Below are 14,324 nucleotides of genomic sequence, written 5' to 3' on the forward strand. Positions count from 1 at the left end.
CAATTTTTATGACTGTTCCTTAAACTGCTCTATGATATAATACAGACTCTATCCATTTACATGTCATATTTTTACAGCATTTTGATATTACATTGTACACACTGCCATTCTTATCGGGCTACACCCGTTAAAGCTCACCTGAGCTGAATTTGTCCGGCGTCCGTCTGCATGTTCGTTCACTTTTTTATCTTATTGTGTTTCTTCTTCTTCAGAACAAGTGCGCTCAAACTTTGTGAAAATCATCATTCATGTTTGTTTGAATTAGGTTTTAACATCAAATGCGTAAACTAGAAATGGACATTGGACACCCCACTGACAACACACAATTTTGGCCTTTTGCATTTCATTACTTTTTTGTTACTGGTACTGCCATAATGACAAAATGAGATTTTATCAGAATGAAAGAAATCTATTCCAGGAGTACATATTAATATCCCTGCAAGATAACAACAGCTTAACTAATCTCTTTGTTTATTAGCAGTGGAACCAAAACCATTACAATTATAAATACACATTCTGACATCAGACAATGAAACGGAATCATGCCTCCATTATCATTCTACCTGGAAGAAAACCGAAGCCTAAGCATGGCAACCAAGAGTTAATGTTATAAGCCTCTGGAATCATCTACTATATTTATAAAATGTACATTCACAACATATTGCACAATGTTATCTATATTTTTGGTATGTGGTACAACATCCACAGTATTGGGGGGGGGGGGGGGGAGGGGGGATTGTTCACTTCTTTTTGGGTGGCCCGAGGTTGATGAAGACCTGGTGCTGGAGTGAGGCGATCTGTGGCTCTTGGTTTTCACTGGGGAGAGCTATGGCTGTGTTCCTGTACTCATGCTTCAACAAGAAGGACAACTACAAATAGAACCACATAAATATCTGTTCATCAACATCACTACCTGTGCATGCAAGTATTATAGGTTTTGACATGTGGTAAAATTTAAAACACTTAGCAAACTAGGAGTCAGAAGTCATTCAACAGGTGCCAAATGTACATACAAAACTCACAAGTATTTTCTTATGCTTCATTGCACTGAATCAATTTTAAGTGTTACCTTGACATCTTCATCTGGATTTTGAGGCTTAACCTTCATAAAAAATCCCACTTTGTTGGACTTTCTGTAAGCTATGACACTGGAACAGAAACAAATAAGTCACTTAAAACTCTGTAGTTACTGGTATTTATTACGGTACATTACAATGATCCATACAGATAATACTATGACCACAGGACTAAACACTGGCTCCTTTCTGACCTTGGGTCATCCTTAAAGGCTTCGTGACCTTGACTTCCATCATCATACAAAGCAGCGTCATCTCTCTGGGCGACAACAATGGGATGCTTTGGTAACTCCACCTATTGTAGAAAAATATGGGTTTGGCATGAAATCTTTGTAAGGAAATGGCTGATAGATTTACTCCAAAGATTCCCCCTATTATCTTACCTTAGCATTGCTGAAGTTGTCTTCCTTGGGGTCCGGCTGTAGGAAGGAGATACTACAGTTGTAAGCACTGGGGTTGGTCAGTGTCAGGACTACCTTACACTCCTGAACAAACATTGAAACTTTCATGACCTTGTTATCATTAATAATATTAGAAAATCACATGTACCGTACATTTACATTTTGAACCTTGAATAAATACTCTTTTCAAATAATATTTTTTATTGAGGATGTTTTTGGGCTATTGGAACACCCATACAGCAGAATATAAAACATTCCACAATGGAAAGAAAAAAAACTCAAGTCAACTAAAAAGGAACTTCACCAGTATTTATTTTATTACCTTCTTTAAAATCAGCTCTGGTAGTGAGAAAATCTTTATTTCAGGAATGTGGTGCCTGATAAAGGAAATCATTCTGTATTATTTTGGTTCTTTTGAAACATTAGTGATTAGTGACAGTGGACAATTCTATATACACTGTTTTGGCATTAAATACCGAAACTTCTAAATACACTGTGGTGGCATTAAATACAAAACCTCTAAATACACTGTGGTGGCATTAAATACAAAACCTCTAAATACACTGTGGTGGCATTAAATACAAAACCTCTAAATACACTGTGGTGGCATTAAATACAAAACCTCTAAATACACTGGGGTGGCATTAAATACAAAACCTCTAAATACACTGTGGTGGCATTAAATACAAAACCTCTAAATACACTGTGGTGGCATTAAATACAAAACCTCTAAATACACTATGGTGGCATTAAATACAAAAACTTACAAGGCAATAAGTTGAATCTTGAACTTGATAGAGATTGGGTTGAACTCTGGTTTGCTCAGATTGTGCTCACATTCCTATGAAATAAAATGAAGATAATATTACATGTATCAATAAAGATTGCTACAATGATGCCCTTTACATATTCTGTTAACAGGAAATAATAAAGCATAACATATCTCACTAGCTTTTTATCAGGAAACAGTGAAACAATCTGGTTGCGCAAATTCTCTGTTTCTTGAAGGTTGAGTTGGAGAATAAGGCAAAGACCTCCAGACTTCAACAGAAATGTTTTAGCTGAGAAACTTGTGTACACAGCTTACCTTGCACCTTAGGGATCTTCTGATAAGCAGGTGCTTGTGTAAAGGATAGAGGGCACTGCTCTCACCGGGCTGAAAGTCGGCAGAGGCGTGTCTCTGGCTAATGGTGCTCACTGAAAAAAAACCATTACCTCTATATCCTTCACAAACACTTAATCACTTGGATCAAAGCATAAAGTACAAAGAGCAATTAGTTCTTACTTACTCTTATCTAGCTGGATTGGCTCGGTAAATATGCTTTCTGGGAGGGGATCAAATGTTTTGACAGTTTCTGATGGCTTAACCATAGAAAAGCTTACTTCCTCATTTTCCTTAATGCTAAAAAAACAATTTAACATTGTTGTAAATTAAGAAATAGTCAATTTTACACTAATAATCATAGAAGCTCTGTTATTTGATTTTTTAGATAGAGGTACAAACCTGAGATTTGCTAGATTGCCTTGCTTTCTCTTGGCAGCGACAGAGACCATTCCATATTTATCCATACCAGCCTGCATATATACATTATTACATATTAGGATAAAATACTGTACATTTCTGCTCTATCATAGGGGCATTATTTGTTTTTAAATGCCTCTATAATTGTATTGTATCCATTTATTTTATGACTTCAATTTCTTTAATTTCTGTCACAAATTGCACTTAATAACCATACAAAATAAAAGAATAAATAACTTGCATGTCTACTTGGATGAATAGACTTTCAGTAAGCTTTTAGACTGGGTGGGATTAATAATTTAAGTAATCTACATGTATATTATAATTGTACAATGCAATATCTACGTACAGCATAACTTAGGTAGCTCCTTCTTCTGACATATTTTTTCCTCTCTTTCTCTGCCTTTTCCTTTTGTGCAATTTTTTCATAGGTTTCAAGCAAGGAAAAAATCTAAAATGAAAATGCTCTTAATGACTTATTTGAAATGGCATAAAATTTTCTGACAAGATCTGTGAGCTTTTATAGGTGATAGGTAAACACTGTTACACTTTAAGGTGATAGACAACTCTGTTACACTTTACAGGTGATAGTTAGGTAACCACTGTTACACTTTACAGTTGATAGACAGGTAAACACTGTTACACTTTACAGGTGATAAACAGGTAAACATTGTTACAGTTTATGGGTATAAGACAGGTAACCACTGTTACATTTTACAGTTGATAGACAGGTAAACACAGTTACACTTTACAGGTATTAGACAGGTTAACACTGTTACATTTTACAGGTGATACACAGGTAAACACAGTTACACTTTACAGGTATTAGACAGGTTAACACTGTTACATTTTACAGGTATTAGACAGGTAAACACTGTTACACTCACCTGCTTTGTGTCCTTGTTCTCCAAGTCTTCCCATCCTCCACTGGCTGTAAAAGAGTACCAGATCTTACGGTTACTTTTTTCAGTTTAAGTGATACATCTGTTCTTTGATGAGGTTGTTATTTGTAGACATCCAGCCATATACCATATTCACTGACATTAACATTACTTTCCTCCATCAAAGATATTCAATATGCAATACGTGCATTGTTGATTTATTTTTTGTTGTTGTAGATGTGGGAAGCCTGATTCACTAACCTACTGGTTTGTCCTGGATTCCGACGTCTCTGGTTGTCCACCGACAGAACCCACACACCATGTAGTACATCTTCTTGGGCGTGGTCTTGTTGGGGTCCTCTGGGTCAGGAACACTGGTGCTAGTGGCACGAGTTGTCAGGGTGTGGCCACAACTGGGACAGTCAAAGCAATTGCTGCATCTAATGTAGAAATCAAACAAATCAATAAGAATTCACCAAAATAAAATGCACCTTTTAAAGAATATAGATGGGATACCCTTTTTGTGAGTAAAAAGTACCTGTTTTTCTTCAGCTTAGCCTCAGCAGATGGCATATTTTCCAAGCAGTTTGGACAGTAAGGGGTGTCAACCTGCAACAAAATCACATGAATTAATCAAGAATCCAAAACCTAACTAGTGGGTATTGTTTTTTTATACAAAAAAACACATGTCTCCCCTTCTCCCCAAGGATTGTAATATGGGGCAAATTTAATAAGTGAAAAAGAAGGAAGTCAGCTATATGTTAGATATCATCCATATATGATACAATTTAGAAAATGAATTAACTTGAGACACAAGATTGGACAAGGTCAAAAATTATGGAGGCGTGCACTCCTTCTCAATACCATCTACCTTTGTTCCAAGTTTGAAGCCTTAATGTCAAAAGGTATCCAAGTTACCACCCAGACAAAATTTAATTATTTTTTCTTAATTTGACCTTGAGTAAAACAAGGTCAAGGTCAAATATTAATCAATAGTACACCTCAGTGTATTATAATTGTTCTTTGTGTAAAGTTTGAAGTCCTTCTGTCAAAGAATATTTAGGAGGTGAACAATGAAGTTTTTTCTAATTTGACCTTGAAATAAAATTTTTAGGTCAAGGTCAAAAATTTTGGTAAGGTTGAACTGGACTATATACCATCTATGTATGATACAAGTTAAAAGATTGTATGATTAAGATGTCTTGTGTTATGGTCCGGACTATATTTTTTATAAAACGCTTGACCTTGAAGAAGATAATAGGTCAAGGTCAAAAATTTTGATGGCGTGCACTTCTTCTCAATACCATCTACCTACGTTCTAAGTTTCAAGTCTTAATGTCAAAAGGTATCCAAGTTACCACCCAGACAAAACTTAATTATTTTTTCTCAAGTTGACCTTGAGTAAAACAAGGTCAAGGTCAAATATTTATCAATAGTACACCTCAGTGTATTATAATTGTTCTTTGTGTACAGTTTGAAGTCCTTCTGTCAAAGAATATTAAGGAGGTGAAAAATGAAGTTTTTTCTAATTTGACCTTGAAATAAAAATTTTAGGTCAAGGTCAACAATTCTGGTAAGGTTGAACTGGACTATATACCATCTATGTAAGATACAAGTTAAAAGTTTGTATGATTAAGGAGTCTTGTGTTATGGTCCGGACTATATTTTTTATAAATCGCTTGACCTTGAAAAAGATAATAGGTCAAGGTCAAATATTTTGATGGCGTGCACTTCTTCTCAATACCATCTACCTATGTTCCAAAATTGAAGTCTTAATGTCAAAAGGTATCTAAGTTACCACCCAGACAAAACTTAATTATTTTTCTCAAGTTGACCTTGAGTAAAACAAGGTCAAGGTCAAATATTTATCAATAGTACACCTCAGTGTATTATAATTGTTCTTTGTGTAAAGTTTGAAGTCCTTCTGTCAAAGAATATTTAGGAGGTGAACAATGAAGTTTTTTCTGATTTGACCTTGAAATAAAATTTTAAGGTCAAGGTCAAAAATTTTGGTAAGGTTGAACTGGACTATATACCATCTATCTATGATACAAGTTAAAAGTTTGTATGTTTAAGGAATCTTGTGTTATAGTCCAAACTCTATTTTTTATAAAACGCTTGACCTTGAAAAAGAAAATAGGTCAAGGTCAAAAATTTTGGTGGCGTGCACTCCTTCTCAATACCATCTACCTATGTTCCAAGTTTGAAGTCTTAATGTCAAAGGGTATTTAAGTTACGGCTTGGACAAATTTGGATGAAGAAGAATAAGAAGAAGAAGAAGAAGAACTAGACACGATCTCGTTGCGAGCAACGAGGAGGTCTTCCGTCCGAATTTTAGAACGGATTTGACGTCATGGACTTAAATTCTGACAACAAAACATGATCTGGAAATAGTAGTTGAGTACTAATGCTTTCCTGTAATGCTTTATAAGTTCTCTTACGTTGCTTTTTTAAATGCTTGCAATTCTTTCAATTGAGATAGAAAAGATTGAACGTTTTACCTCTGGCCCCTAAAATCCCTAATTAGGTAACGCATGAGAAGATCATTAAATTGTTAGGTTAAATAAAAAAAAATCAAACTGCGTAATTTTTTCAAAGTACGTTGCATACCTTATTTTGCTTTTGGAACCTATTAAAAACATCTCTCAGTAAATGACTATATAGATAAAAAGACGTTAGGCCCATCTTTATCCCTAATTTGAGGGGTCAGTCCCTTTTACTTGATATCAAATGAAAGGTCTTTTAATTTGAAACATATTTTGTTCAACACGTGTTTAGATATTTGTTACCGTTCCTGAGATATACGGGAAAGAAAGTTTTAGTACATCATTTTGAGCATCTTTTCATCTATACTGCATTTCAAAAGATATTTCATTTCTGATATATTGGTGTTTAAATGTTGAACATTTGACCTCTGAAAACCTCTAATTACGTACGCATGATAAAATCATTACATTGCTTGGATATATAACTGTAAGATAACATTTCTGCTTTTATGACCTTTCACAAAATATCTCTCAGTAAACAGCTATAGATAACAGACTTAAGAGCCCTCTGGTCCCTTAATTTGAGAGGCAAGTCCCCTTTTCTTGATATCAAACGAAATGTCAAATATCAAATGATATATTGGTGATCCAAATTTTCAACGTTTGACCCCTAAAATTCTAATTACCTCATTACGTAACACATGATAAATCAATAGATTTCTTCGATACATAACAGTTAACAGTTGAGATCGACTCAAATTTTTATTTTTTTTACCTCACGTAATTTTTAATGACAACAGTTGTGAATAGAATTAGAGATCACTTTGGAGAAATAAACAAGTATTGAAAATAATTCATGCCCAGGATCATGCACATGACAAATAAAGTGTCTTACACATGTAAATCTTAATGTTAAAGCTGCTTGGTCCGATTTTTAATAAAATATTTGTACGCTTTTAAACGAGGGTTATGCTAAGTATGTGTGTAATAATATACGTTGCAGTAGTTTTCCTGGTCAGTTAAGCCTTATTTCAATGAAAAAATAATATACATGTTGAAACTTGTTGAATCCGGATGTTGTGTATTATTAAAAAATATTGTGCAATCCGGATCTTGTCTATTCCGGCCGCGATGCTTATAATTAGTGAGGGTTATCTCCCGTAGTCCGGTCACTTATCGATCGATCGGCCTTCTGCGAGATAATTAATGCTCAATTATCGACAATTTTTTCTGTCGTAGCTATTGATTTAAACAACTGTGAATAAAGATCCAAACTAGCAGCTCATATCAGTTTATACCGTTAAGTCTTGTTATAAATAAATACGCATTTTTTGCCAAAATTAGATAGGTAGATTTTAGTTCACCCCATTTTTTTAAGGTCGTGATTCAGGATACCGTAGGAGTAAGACTGCCGATATCGTTTGTTATCCCCGTTGTATGGGTACACGTACAAAGTTGCATATTATTCTGTCAAAATTCTCAATTTTTTATGTATAAAATTCTCATTTATATATAAATATTAATCTATTGTTTCCTGCATAAAAACAGTTCTCGTCATTAGTTAGTTCAGCCTACTGTTGACTTGTTAATGTTTTTAACAATTTCCGGTTAAGAATTTTCAGGTTAATCGGATGTTTGAAAAATTATCAATTACGATGATTTGATTGAAAAAGCATTTCCATGGTATGTATTCCGTTATGGATTTATTGCCCCCCCCCCCCCCCCCAAAAAAAATGAAAATAGGTACCGTAAATAAGATCGATGTAATCTAATATATTTCAAAAGAATTGAAAATTTTGCAAGAATACACGATCAAGACCTACTGCATTAAATACTATAATTATTTTGCAACAAATATCTTTAAAAGGAAGTTGGCAATTCCGGCCAAGTTTTTTATCCACCAAATTAGACAAGTTTTACCGTACAATGAACAAATTTATTTACAAAATAAACGACATAAAAGGGTTTCGCGTTATTTCGCCTCGTGTTTAAACTGGCCCCTTACGCCGAAGCTAGTATGATTGTATTACTATTTTGACAATAGTAAATAAAATATACAGCATGACTATTTGATAAAAAAGTGTATATTTGTTCATTAATAGTTTTGAAGTTTACGTTGTTTAATATTGATGCAAAACATGCAGGATGAATAAACCCGGTCATTCGAAGGATGAGACCAAACAGTTAACCGTTCTAAACTATCCCATGATGTATTTATGGGGGTTTTGTATGCCCAATTATATTTATTTACTTTGAATATTTCTAACGTTAAAAGGCTATCAATTCCGTGTAAATACGAGTATCAAATAATTTTCCATGCAAACCAAATGAATGATCTTACAAAGATGTAATGGCCAATCGGAACATGCAGCTTAAAAAAAATTTCTCCACTTACTATACCTCGAAACGTTATTTCAAATCAGCATCTAACAATGAAGGGAAATAGAAATATTCGGCGGATCTAAATGTTCAAATATTCTTATGATCAAAATTTTGTATTTATGGCAAACGTAGATTAATTATATATATTTTTTATCTCCTACAAGATATAATCGCACTTGTGTTTTGTATCCATCTTTTTTACACTCTTTGTAGCCAAATCTGTCAAAATTCGTGGTCGTTTAACCCTCTTGTTTTAAACCACGCTGAAATGTTCACAATCGATGCGCTGTTAAACGAAAGAACTATTTAATGACATAGACAAGACCACAAAGAACAATTATGTAACACCTTTTTTCATTGACAGTCATACTATCTTTTTTTTGAAATTACGAGACCAAAACAGAATTCATTCGTGGGTAAAGGTATAATCTTTTGCAAAGAAATAAACTCATGTGTGCATTACAGCAAGGCGCAAATCTTGTGTATTGGATAACGGTATAGCTAGGTCGCTCGCTAGTCCAACCGCGACCTATTTCCTCGGCCGCAGGCAAGGGATCGGCTGCTTAAAATTGTTTACATACACAGCTCAGAATCCAGCTAGATTTTTAAATGCGACTCTAATTCATTGCATAGAAACAGTTCTTCTATTCATAATGTGTTTTACTAGAAAAGCATTAAACTGTTTAAACACTTTCCGCATGTAAGCTGGTTTACTGTCTATGGAAGTAGGTAAAATCTTTAAAATTGGAATTTTTCTGTTTGCAGCTAATATATAAACCCATGGTTGCATAACAGCAAGGCGCAAATTTTGTGTATCGGATAACGGTAGACCGCTCGCTAGTCCAGCCGTGACCTATTTCCTCGGCCGCGGGTAAGGGATGGATACGAAATTGTTCACATACACAGCACGGATTCCAGCTAGATTTTAAATGCGACTCAAATGCATTGCATAGAAGAGGTTCTTTTATCCATAATGTGTTTCACCAGAAACTAAATAAAATGTTCTAACAATTCCCGTAATATAAACTGGTACCCTTTATGTCAGTTATACGCACTAATACCCCGTTTATTTGCCAAATAAAACACAAATACATGGTAACAAGTCTAGATTTTAACACTTATATTACGCAATACCCGAACAAAATATTATTGTTATGACATTAACTAGATCATAATGAACAACTTTTGCAGCGACAGCTATGCTTTTGAGTTATAAAGTGAAAACTTTAAAGGGTTCTAGGTCCCTAATTTTAGGGGCCAGTCCCTTTTTCTTGATGTCAAACAAAAGATCTCGTAAATATAAATCTTTTTTCTTCTACATGTCTTTACAAAATATTTACGAGAAAAGAGATAAACTAAGAAAACCAAGCAAAATTAGAACGCTTTTGTTATCTCAATTTTCGAGCCCTACCGAGCGCCGGTGTTTCTTGTGCTAGAAAAATATGAATGCGTTTGTTCAGAGAAGCAATCTTTTGTCTATCATCACTGAAATTTTGAAATCGATATCTTTTGTAGTTTATGAGAACACTCTTGGACAAACCAACCCCCTAAAAATCATTAAAAGGCCAATATCTCAAAAACGGAAATGACGTCATCAACCAAAAAATTTTCCGATAAGTTTCACAACATAGTTAGTAAGATCTAAAAATTTCGTGCAAATCGGTTGAGCCGTTTCTGAGATATCGCGTGCACAAAAAACCGTAAGAAAAAAAAAGAAGAAGAAGAAGAAAAAGAATCCGAAGAATAACAATAAGGTCTTCCGTTGGAAACGGAAGACCTTAATAAGAAAGTCGACAAAAACAATATGTCTCCCCTTTGAAAGGGGAGACATAATGAGAAAATATATATAAAAAGTAGACAATTGTGAATCTTTGTTCCCAATTATTAATGAATCCTGCAGTTTGCTTTGAATGCAACCTTATCACATACCTGTCAAAGAAGAACAAATGAAATTGCTAAAAGTTTTCTTCCTTGAATGCCATCTCTTTCAAATGGGAGAAATTTACAACCAATAAAAACAGATTTCAAATGAAAACTTAAAATGGTAAAAAACCCTAACTTTTTTCCATTTGGAAGTTCTTGGAACACCTCGCCTATTTTTCAACATTATCATCTAGGTTTTTTGTGTCCTTTACAATGCAAAATTTAGAGAGTTGTTCAAGTTGGAATCGCTGAATTCAATGAAAAACTGATAAAGCCATACATAGAAACATATACCAGGTACAGACTTTATAATTCAAGAGTTTTTTACTTGGCAAAGTAATTATTTTTTTTCAGATTTCAATTGAATGTATCATGAATTCCAAATTAATGTACAAATTTTCAGTTAAAAAAGTTGTAGACATTTCCTATTGCTAAACTGTATTTTTTTTTCATGGTTAAAAACTTGTATTAGAATGCACTGTAAAATTGGTCAAATGTGCTTCATAAAATCTTTTGACAGACTTTATATGGAAATCAGTAAAGAATATGATGTTTGATTAGGGATGTTTGATTAAGGAGCAGTTGACGCTATAATTGTTCTGAAAGTGTACGTGTGTAAGCTCCTACAGCATGAAAAAAATACCGGTATTTGAAACATAATAATATTTTAGTTTAATTCAATTGTAAACATATTGATTATAAGATATGCAAATTTCATTGGCCAGAAATTAGTCCTGACTTTTACTCCTTTTCATTTGTAACCAGTAACAAGGCACTGCATGTTTCTGGTGACAAAAGTAACATAACCTATGACAAAACTGATTATTTTCTTTCCGCTGGATGGTTTAATTTCATCCAGTAACAATGGTTACAGCTATATTCTATTGGTGACAAAAGGTAACAGAGGTGACAAGCCTTTTTCTGTTTAGCTGGGGTTCTTATTTTATTTGGTTACAATGGTAACAGCTATAATCTATTGGTGACAAGAGGTAACATAGGTGAAAGCCTTTCTCTGTTTAGCAGAGGGTCTTATTTTATTTGGTTACAATGGTTACAGCTATATTCTCTTGGTGACATAGGGTAACAGTCATTTTCATGATTTACAAGGGGTTTTTTTTTATTTGGTTACATTGGTTACAATGGTTACCCTAACCCTAAACTAACCCTAACCCAAACCCAAACCTAACCCTATTTTGTAACCAATGTTACCAATAACCACTGTAACCTGTCACAAATACATCAAAGTTTGAAAATTATTCATAATAAAGCATTGTTACCAATGTAACCAATGTTACTAGTTACAAATAGAAAGGGGTAAAAGTCAGGACCAATTTCTTGCCATATATGCAGACTAGCAAATTTAGAAACAAAAATTAACATTGAATAAAAAACATTAAATATTGGAGAAACCTTAAGATTAACCTTAAGAATCAGAAAATTCTGTATCTAGACCTGACATGAGTATGCTTTAATTATCCTTAGGGTTGCACCGTCAACAATGTAATCTACCTGCTGATGTAGAAACATATGTGATATGTGGAAATCAATTAGTCATCCCAGTGATCTTGTCCAGACGTCTGGAATAAATTTACAACCATAGTTTAAAATTACCTCATGCTGCACACAGTCTCCGCATCTAAGTTTTAAACAATGCCGACAAAGGTAGAGACGACATATCGGATGTCTTTTCCCACAAGAACAGAGATATTTAACAATATTCACGTCTACAAATGTAGACATTTTTTTTCAGTCGACTTCAAGCGCCGAATTGACAATGATTTTTCATTTCTTGTTTTTTTTTTACTTTCAGTTTCGTTTTACATTTTCCTGATTTATGTCAAAATCTAGAACAAAATTCAGAAGAACATGCTGAAATACTGTCAATATATTGTCATGGGTCATCAGTATTTAGAACATAAGAAAAGAGAAAACGACTTCTATAGACTGGTGAACTAAAGTCTAAACAACTTGTCGCCAATAATGTCACAGCCATCAATATTTCTCTCACACGGAGGAGGACCATCTTATTATATTTCAGTGGAAGACACGACTTCGAGATTTTCTGCTTTGAAAGGTCTGGACAAAGATTCGAAAGCAGCACAATTCTTAAGAAATTTGACAAAAAGCCAGCAAATCCAACGCCCGGATTGTTTATTAGTACTAAGTGCTCACTGGGAAGAGAGTGTTTGTACCGTCAACTCTGGCAGTCATCATACTCTCCTATATGACTATGGGGGATTCCCTCCAGAAACCTACAAGATAAAGTGGCCGGTACGTGGAGCTCCAGACATTGCACGGAGAGTAAAAAAATACCTGGAAGATGCTGGAATTTCGTGTTCCGAGGAATCTAAAAGGGGACTCGATCATGGAGTTTTTGTTCCACTGAAATTGGTGTATCCTGAAGCAGACATTCCAGGTACAGGGTATTTTGCTTGCAAAATTATGTTAACTAAGAAACATACTATATAAATGTGGGATTTTAGTAACTATAGCTTTTTCTGGAAACATTTGATGACTGATAATTAAGACATATATGATCTATTGTTTATATCTTTTCAGTTGTGCAGGTTTCTTTGTTAAAAAGTATGAGAATGGAAGACCATTTAAAGATAGCAGAGGCACTTTCACCTTTAAGACAAAACAATGTTCTAATCATAGGAAGTGGTTTTGCTACACACTCCATTGGACAAAGTAGCATACCAGCACAGTGGGCAAAGGATTTCAAAGTGTGGCTAAATGATGTTTTAACCAACAAAAGTTATTCCCCTGCAGAAAGGAAGGCAAGGTTGCTGGACTTCAAGTCTCTCCCAGACTTTACAAAGGCACATCCTACCATGGACCACTTCCTTCCTCTCGCCATGACTTGTGCAGCAGCTGAGTATGGTCCAGGGAAACTTATCTACTCAGAATTTGTCAGATCCTTACTCAATGAACATTACATGTTCTGAGAATCACCATGAATACTTACTGCCATATCAAATCATAAACATCATATTAGTCCATTGTCTCTAAGTAAGTTTTGCCTAGCAAGGAGTTTTTTTAGTTGATTGAAATGTATTCCCCTATTCAGTCATCTAAAGCTTTCCAAATTTGGAAATTTTTAACAATATTTTCTTTTCTATGTACATGTAGAAACATGTAGAATACAGAAGCATCTCTGAACGTGCATTTTATCATATTGTTTGATCAGCATTAGAATACAGAACTGCTTATTTTGAAATAATTTCTGTTATATATGGAACATCTTATTTTCCTCCGATGCAAGTTGTTCTTATACAAAACACAAAAAATTACATGAATATGTACTAACACTTTTGCATCATTTTTAGTCAATGTACATCTGTTAAAGCATCTTTATTTTTTAATTACAAATGTTGTTTTTTTTTTTTTGCTTGAGCTGATTATGACATTAAAATCCTAGAATATCAAGGAATTTGGTCATTCTCTTTTTGTGAGATGCATCAGTTTTGATTATGGTATACTGCCACTTATACTGATGGGATTCATGTATTATACTCTGTCCCAAGATATCCTTGACTCACATTTTGCTTTATAACTCGATATTCATATATACCTCAGAGTTCAAATGATGTTTATTCAAAGGTATGAACATTTTTCAATATTTTTCCATTGAAACGCTACATTTAGCTTAT

At 34.2% G+C, this 14,324-nt stretch overlaps 2 protein-coding genes across 2 annotated transcripts; one reads left to right on the plus strand and one right to left on the minus strand.

Moving 5' to 3' along the window:
* Window positions 1–454: 454 nt before the first annotated feature.
* LOC128168289 (dynactin subunit 4-like) lies at window positions 455–12,453 on the minus strand. The gene is made up of 14 exons (XM_052834495.1): window positions 12,283–12,453; window positions 4,419–4,489; window positions 4,142–4,320; window positions 3,887–3,930; window positions 3,349–3,450; window positions 2,982–3,052; window positions 2,767–2,879; window positions 2,565–2,674; window positions 2,245–2,318; window positions 1,800–1,854; window positions 1,460–1,561; window positions 1,271–1,371; window positions 1,070–1,148; window positions 455–869 (listed from the first exon to the last, which is right to left on the minus strand). Exons 1-14 carry the CDS (start codon window positions 12,409–12,411, stop codon window positions 741–743), a joined length of 1,359 nt encoding a protein of 452 aa, XP_052690455.1. The 5' UTR covers window positions 12,412–12,453; the 3' UTR covers window positions 455–740.
* A 60-nt stretch (window positions 12,454–12,513) lies between these two features.
* LOC128168290 (uncharacterized) lies at window positions 12,514–14,118 on the plus strand. The gene is made up of 2 exons (XM_052834496.1): window positions 12,514–13,087; window positions 13,231–14,118. The coding sequence occupies exons 1-2, from the start codon at window positions 12,652–12,654 to the stop codon at window positions 13,617–13,619; spliced, it is 825 nt and encodes a 274-aa protein (XP_052690456.1). The 5' UTR covers window positions 12,514–12,651; the 3' UTR covers window positions 13,620–14,118.
* The last annotated feature ends 206 nt before the right edge of the window (window positions 14,119–14,324 follow it).

Source organism: Crassostrea angulata, chromosome 10 (genome assembly GCF_025612915.1).
Source record: "Crassostrea angulata isolate pt1a10 chromosome 10, ASM2561291v2, whole genome shotgun sequence".
Lineage (NCBI taxonomy): Eukaryota > Metazoa > Mollusca > Bivalvia > Ostreida > Ostreidae > Magallana > Magallana angulata.

What these genes read in the sequence shown, in the direction of transcription:
- LOC128168289 (XM_052834495.1), bottom strand. Translation starts at nt 12,411, where the DNA reads ATGTCTACATTTGTAGACGTGAATATTGTTAAATATCTCTGTTCTTGT. An exon ending in GGAGCTACCTAAGTTATGCT is followed by an intron (nt 3,053 to 3,348) that starts GTACGTAGATAT and finishes GTATATATGCAG; the next exon opens with GCTGGTATGGATAAATATGG. An exon ending in GCCAATCCAGCTAGATAAGA is followed by an intron (nt 2,675 to 2,766) that starts GTAAGTAAGAAC and finishes GTTTTTTTTCAG; the next exon opens with TGAGCACCATTAGCCAGAGA.
- LOC128168290 (XM_052834496.1), top strand. Translation starts at nt 12,652, where the DNA reads ATGTCACAGCCATCAATATTTCTCTCACACGGAGGAGGACCATCTTAT. An exon ending in TCCTGAAGCAGACATTCCAG is followed by an intron (nt 13,088 to 13,230) that starts GTACAGGGTATT and finishes ATATCTTTTCAG; the next exon opens with TTGTGCAGGTTTCTTTGTTA.